A 7,092-nucleotide genomic window follows, 5' to 3' on the forward strand; every position below is an offset into this window, starting at 1 on the left:
GGGGGGGGGGGGGGGGGGGGGGGGGCTAGCAGCAGCCAAACACAGAGCAACCACCTCACAGGGTGGTAGGCAAGCTTTCCCCCCCCGCTGCATCCAGCTGGCCGGCAATTCCGGTTAGTAGAGAGTGCTGGATAACAGGGATTTTATTGTACCTAACATCCCAGTTATGAAGGCAAGGGGCAGATCGCAAAGAGGTGCTCAGGCATGAAAACACTAGTGGTGAGATCCTATTTCACTCATGGGCACTAATGACACTTACACAGCCACTTAAGTGCTGTTTTTGGCACTTGGGAGCAGTTTGCAGTTCAGTTCTATGGATGTAGGATGGACATACAACTATAAGACACAGCTATTGAGCATGCTCAATAATGCTTAGGTATACTTGCCTGGTTATATGCTTAAGCTCAGGTCTGCCGCCAAATTGTAGCAAGGTAAAAAAAAATGCCATGATAGCAAGTGTTCAGTGTAGGCAAGTGAGGAAAAGCAGTGGATATTAGATGACAGGTTGCAGGGCAGTAGCTTAGTGGTTAAAGAACTTACCCAGGAAATAAAAGACCTGGGTTCCATGCCCCATTCCCTTCTGCCTCACCCCATGGGGACTAACATGTAGCAACCAATAATGAACTAAATGGCTTACGCCCTTCTAGTGCCAGAGCCAGGGATGGCTTGTCTACCCTGGCCCCTGTGCAGAGACCAGGACTGCTGGTGAAGAGCAGGCCTCATGCAACCACCCAAGTTTAGCATGAAGTAAGTCTCAGAAAATGAGGCACTGCATCCAGCCTGGCGTGGTTCTGAGTGCATGTCCCTGTGCCCTTGTCAGACAGTCTTGGGCATGCACTTATGCATACACTAAGGCACCACATTTTTGCAAATTTGTCCCACCCTGTCACTCCTACTTGGTGTACCATGCTCTCTGGTAGTGTCCCCAGACACAGCAGGGAAGTGGTGGAGGCATGCCCAAAGCCACCCCAGTTCTCTCTCTTTGGTACCTTTGAATATCTTAAGAGTCTTCTTTACTGCAGTCCTTTGCTGACAAAAAGAGTTGAGGTTCTTTTCCAACTCAGGATAATAAGTGATTGGCTGAAGAAATTTCCCCTTCTTTTCACACCTAGAAAGAAACAGTTTATTTAGAAACCATGTTCTCACTCTAGTAAAAGTTACTAGACTAGGGGGCACAGAGACTGCATTTATGCAGACTCCTGACACAGAAGACTTCAGCACAGGTGGGGCAAGTGCAAGGAGTTACCCTCAGTGTGTCATCCAGCAAAATGCTTGGATTTTTTTACTTGGGAGCTACTTCTTCAGAGTTGTTTCCATGAGCAATACAGTACCTGACTTACCTACCATCACAGCCAATATGATCAGTTGCTTTTGGAAGACTGTATTATGTATCCACTAGGCAAGGAAAGGGAGACCATTGGGATGTACAATTTATTTCACACCCATCTGCAAACCGCCAGGGAAGAAGATTTGTCATAATTACCAGCCTGAGAAGAATAGTCACTAGGAGGTGGCAGGCCCAAGTTCCCCAGTCAAAATCTTCAGGCAGCTACTTCCCACTCCCTCTCCCTGACCCAGGATGCAAGGGGAGTGGGTGGGAAGAAGAGTTATTTTTGTCAATAAGCCTTCCTTAAAAAGTTATATTCCAAATCCCCAACCTTGTTCCCAGGACAATGAGGTTTGAGGATGAGAGAAGGATTTACATACCTGTTCAGTGTACTTCTGATGTCCTAGAGGGAAGAGAAAGGAAAAAACAAAAACAGAGGCGGCTCAGTCCCAGAGGCCACACACTGGGGCTCCCTCCTGCTTGGGGGAAGGGTCGGGGGGAAGCAATCATTTGCATCTGACAGCTTTTCCAACTAAATTCCATTCTTTCCCCATGCCTAATCATACAAAAGTCCTCCCTTTCTTGTGTCAGCCTCTGGGGTGTCTCTAACACTGACTCACCTGCAGAAACTCAGTCCCTGGCTGCTGGCACTTCCCTTCCATCTCACTGATCATCTGGCTTAGAAACGATATCTTCCGGGAAAGCTTGTTGACATTTTCCTTCTGCCTCTTCAAAATCTCTTTATCCAGCTCTTCAAGCTGGGCCAAGGCAAGCTGCTCTTCCTCTTGCAGAAATTGATGCAGTTGCTGAAAATCAGATGTAAGCTTCTGCTTCTCCATTTGCTTCTTTTTCTGGCACCATCACATACGAATAGGGAAAGGTCAGGTTAGAACCCTGGAAAGTATCCCTGAGTACTCCATAGGGCAAGATGGACCAGATCCATTTCCAACTGTTAGGTAACAGTGGACTCAGGCACCTAAATGAAATTCTATTCCACCCTGCTCTAGTGCCTGCAAAACAGTTAACACAAAAAAGATGGGTGGGTTATCCTTTTCCTCATTGCTCTTTTGGACTCAAATCTTAAAGGCCAGATGATGGTCTTTTATGAAAGTAGATGCATAGTCCATTTGATGTCTAATCTGGCCCTACACATCCAGTAAGAGGCATGATGTCACAACTAAGACTACCAGGGCTGAATGTTCCCCCTGATCACCAGCGAAAAAATGTTCTGACAATTTACCGTCATGACATGAGTGAGTTTTGCTCATATAGATTCAAGGTAACAAGACGCAAGGCTTGGGGCTCTTGTTGTCAGGAGAGAAACTATCAAATACTGCAAGATAGTCTGCAAACTGTTGCAGTTGTATTTGCATTTCATATTCCCAACCACTCAGACACAGAAGGTGAAAATCTTAGCTGTACTGACATCAGTGGAAGTTTTCCATAGTGTCAGGATTTCACTGAGAGTCAGACAGGTACACACTGTCACACAAAGAAGGAAGTGTCCACACTAAAGAAACTCTCACAGGGGCAGATACACACAGATATGAACAGGGCTTGGAAAGTCTGCTGGATGCCCAAGAGGAGTGAACAGAACACACTCAGAAATGGTAGGCCTTCATTTTGAATGGGCAATGCCAATGTCACTAGTCACCGCCACACCAGTGATCTAAGGCTACTGGGGGGGAATGTGGAAAAATCTTTCCCAGAATAGGGAAGTGAGTTTGGTGGGACAATATAAATCTCCTTCTACCTCCCTAACTGCTAGAAGGGGTATAGGTTGGGATTCTGAGTCAGGTGGGTCCCTGGTTAGTTTACAGTGGACTCTGGCATTTCTATTAGTCTCCAATTGGTAGACATAGGATAAACTAAAGCCTCTTAACCCTACCTGAATGCTGCATGCTTTTACCTCCCATCCCAGGTAGAACTGGCAAGAGGACCGGCTGAGAGGGATAGGAGATGAGCACAGCTTCCCTCAGCTCAGTCTCTCCTCTTAAACATGAGCTTCTCACTCTCTCTCTTTTCCTCTCCCTACCTCTGCATTTGTACCTTTCTCTTTTTCAGTAAATCGCTCCAGCACTGCCTCTTACTGCTGCAAAGATCTTGGCCAAAACAGACACCAAGTGAGATGAAAACTGTTGCTCTATTCTCCGAGTAAGAATCAGAAGCTGCTCAGTCTTGTGTACCTCAGCAAAGCTTCGAGCAGCAGCACAGACACGAAGAAGTCTGTTTATGGACACAGGCACATATAGCACCATGTTGCTACATTCTGCAAAAACAAAGCAAAATAAGGGTTTTTCTGGACATGGTTGGTAATAGTGGGAAGATGTACTATACTCTGGGAGGTGTGGTGTGAGGCAGTGCAAGAGATGGAGCTTAATCTGGTAAGGAAGGGAAGCAGAAGGTGGGAGGGCAGCCTGCACAATAAACTGAGGGCTGGAGAGGCAGCATATTTACCTAATGGAAAAGCCCGCTCCCCCTGAAGGTTAGTAATAACTGGCACCCACCAGATATTCTTCATTTTTCCTGTCTCCTGACTCTTTAAATTCCAGGAGTTTCTCTCTTTCTTTCTTCAGAGCCTTCACACTGTCTTCGACTTTTTCCTAAGGGAAGAACAGTATTGATGATGTGGCTATTTGCTATTCTGGATGGGCGAGTTATTTCTCTCTCTTCCTCACTGAAAGGTTGGAAGGTCTCAGTTTCAACCCAATAAAGAACAAGACATATTTTGAAATCATGGACCTGTTCGTTGGCTGGGAATACTGTTTGCTTCTTGGCTTCTTTAGGATTGCCCAGGATGTAATAAAACTAAGCCTTTCATTTGTCCTGGGAGGGGAGGTATAAGCAACAAGAAAACAGGTCAGAAAGAGGGCCATAGTTTTGTTTGCCTCCCCACCCCACCCCCCAACTTTTTTTTTTTTTTTTTTTTTTTAAATGGATTTCCCCCCTGCCTCCCATGGTAAAACTGAAAGTGAGGAAACAAAATAAAACACCAACAAAAAAGGCAAGCAAACAGACAGCTCCACATACTTAGCAATTTTTAGGAGCGTCAACACTGGTTAAAAAAAAAAAACAAACAAACAAACCAAGACTTAGAAAACAGATGAAAGGAAGGAGGGAACATATTGAAGAAAGAAAAATAAATAAATAAATGAAAAAAAAATATATATCAGATTTTCTTTGGAAAAACAAAGCAAAAATAAGGGTTTTTTCTGGACACCCTTGAACTGCTACCAATGTCACTTTTATAGTTGTCTCTCAAATACTGTACACTGTAGTACAAGAATATAAAGGGAAGCCGCCTCTGGACTGCACACCAAATGTCTGTCCTGTCCTAACTCATCTTCTGCTAGAATGACCCTTCCTCCTGATCTATGAGTCTGTTCTTCACTGGTAGATTATCCACATCTCATCTCCCTCTTACACGTGTTACAGGGGTGTAGGTTGTAGTCGTGTTGGTCTAAGGACATAGGCAGACAAGGTTCTTTGGATGAATCTGATATCTTTTATTAGACCAACTAAAATAGTTGGAAAACAATTATTAAGCAAGCTTTTGGGTTGAAAAACCCTTTGTCAAGCTAAGGAAGTTTCAGCAGTTGGTGTGTGCTCTTCTTGGATGGAATGAAAAGTAAAGAAGCCAGAGGCTGAGCTGGTGTGCATACGAGACAGGCAGTCAGTGAAAATGTAGATTGAGGAGTCAATCGGTGAGAGAGACAGGCTGGGGGGGTGGGGAAAGGAGAGAAGGCATTCCTGAGATACAAAGCTGTCTTGCAGTGTAATGCAATAAGAAACACTTAAAAAGGGTGGGGGGAGGAGGTATTAGCCAAGGGCAGCCACTTACATTTTTGTTACAATAGCAGCAACAATACAAAAAGTCATCGACTGCAATTGGTTATTTCCAGACAGAGGACCCCCTTTTAAACATCTGCGCCTAGGAAATGATGCCAGACCTGAGACTTCTTACCTTATAAGCCTGGGCAGCCTCCTTTACAGGAATGACAGAATGAGCCCTGTGGTCCCTGGACCTGTCACACACAATGCAGATACACTTTAGATCCTCCTGGCAGAACAGTTTCAAAGGTTCTTCATGTTCACCACATATGTGCTCTCTTCCTGCTTTTTTCCCCTGCCCCTTCAGTTTTTTAGCTATTTCTACAAAATTCATCAACTGCCTGTTCTTCTTGAAGATTTTCTGTGGAAAACTCTCTCTGCATTGTGGGCAGGAGAAGTCTTTATTTGTTCCTTCCCAACAGCGGGCAATGCAGACTTGGCAGAAATTGTGCCCACAACCTATAGTGACTGGGTCTTTGAAATAATCCAGGCAGATGGAACAAGATGCCTCATCCTGCAGGCTCTCGACAGGATTCTCTGCAGCCATGGCTCCTCAGGGGATGTGTGGCAGCTTAAGTTTCATTTCTCAGACCTCTGGAATCAGTTCTCTTTGCAGCAGGAAGTGTGTGTTGCCATTTAACTTGTGAAGCTCCCTGCCCTGAAATTGACCTGTTGAAAAGAATATGTCATGTTTCTGTTTACTAGTCTCACATGGAAGACATGGATAAATTGGAATTGTCGATCAGTTACTTATGGGGGAATGAAACCCAACAGGATCTGGCCATTACTTCAGATAACCTATATACAGCATGGAAACATTCTGTTATCCAAGACCAGACATAATCCAGTTTATTATGTCCAGCCAGCCTCGATATTCACACCTTACATCAGGGGTTCTCAATCTTATTAGACTCAAGCCACCCCTCCATAAATTTTGTAAATTGAGCAGCACCTCATTTCAAAAACAAACCTAATTTATTACTGGCCTTCCACCTTGCAGATGGAGCAGCTAGGAAGAGAAAGCCTTAGCCAGCCCTTACCTGCCTATCTCCTCCCATCTGAAGCCTGAGCCTGCCTTTGTCTGCTTATCTTCTCACAGTTCTTGGGGCACCCTTTGCTGTATCCCACTGCAACCTGGAGCATACCAGAGTTTAGCTGTTTTTGGCATTAATAACTTCATTGCTAAGCAAGAAAGAAAGATCGACACCTCCCTACCTTTCAGCCATCTGAAACCCCCAGTGAAGAGAAATTGCCTTATCTGCATATCAAAGAGCAACTCACACAAAAAGGGACTCCCAGGCACCTAGAGGAACATACATCCACCTTCAGTTTCCTCTGTGCAAAACAAAGCTTATTTTCTACCTAAGAGGACTGGTACCATCTTTAATTGCCTCTCAGCCTGAAGAAGGATGCGTGTGCCTGCAAGCTTGCAAAGAAAGATTTGCTATTTTCTACTTGGTCTAATGAAAAGGTATCACCTCCGAACCAAGAGTTTTAGAGTTTTGTATTCCTCTTTGCCTTACAGGATAAAATGTTTCCAGCTATTTAGGTGGTCTCAAAAAAAATATCACATTTATCCAAAGAGACTGGTTTTGCAGTATCAAAGGTATTTACTTGTTAAATTGATATGCCCCCCTCCCCAAAAACTCAGGGCAATTTAGAATAAAGGGAATACAGAAGCTGAACAAATTCTACATTAAAGACAACTTCCCTACCCCAAAAAGTTTCCAAAGCATTGAAAAAGTTCAAAAGCAATCTGTCCCACAACACTCACCCCTTTGCTTCTGGCCTGGCAGAGTACCACCCCCTTCCCCTCACTTTCCCAATCCACATTCAATACTTCTGAAGGGAATACAACTCCCCTCCACCACCCAGGTCCCCTCCCATGCCTGCTCATACACACCTCCCTGCTCTACACACCCTTATTGCCCCTT

At 44.7% G+C, this 7,092-nt stretch overlaps 1 protein-coding gene across 1 annotated transcript in view; it reads right to left on the reverse strand.

Moving 5' to 3' along the window:
• Window positions 1-6,550, reverse strand: part of LOC109296616 (zinc finger protein RFP-like) — an 11,752-nt gene extending 5,202 nt beyond the window's left edge. The window contains exons 1-6 of the mRNA XM_019516088.1: window positions 6,374-6,550; window positions 5,292-5,827; window positions 3,835-3,930; window positions 1,948-2,178; window positions 1,708-1,730; window positions 990-1,108 (exon numbers count right to left, since the gene is read on the reverse strand). Coding sequence (XP_019371633.1) covers window positions 990-1,108; window positions 1,708-1,730; window positions 1,948-2,178; window positions 3,835-3,930; window positions 5,292-5,705 — 883 coding nt within the window. The 5' untranslated portion in view covers window positions 5,706-5,827; window positions 6,374-6,550. The remainder of the gene's footprint in view (window positions 1-989; window positions 1,109-1,707; window positions 1,731-1,947; window positions 2,179-3,834; window positions 3,931-5,291; window positions 5,828-6,373) is intronic.
• Window positions 6,551-7,092: the final 542 nt, after the last annotated feature.

Source organism: Gavialis gangeticus, unplaced genomic scaffold, assembly GCF_001723915.1.
Source record: "Gavialis gangeticus isolate Ggan-Ray unplaced genomic scaffold, GavGan_comp1, whole genome shotgun sequence".
Classification (NCBI taxonomy): Eukaryota; Metazoa; Chordata; order Crocodylia; family Gavialidae; genus Gavialis; species Gavialis gangeticus.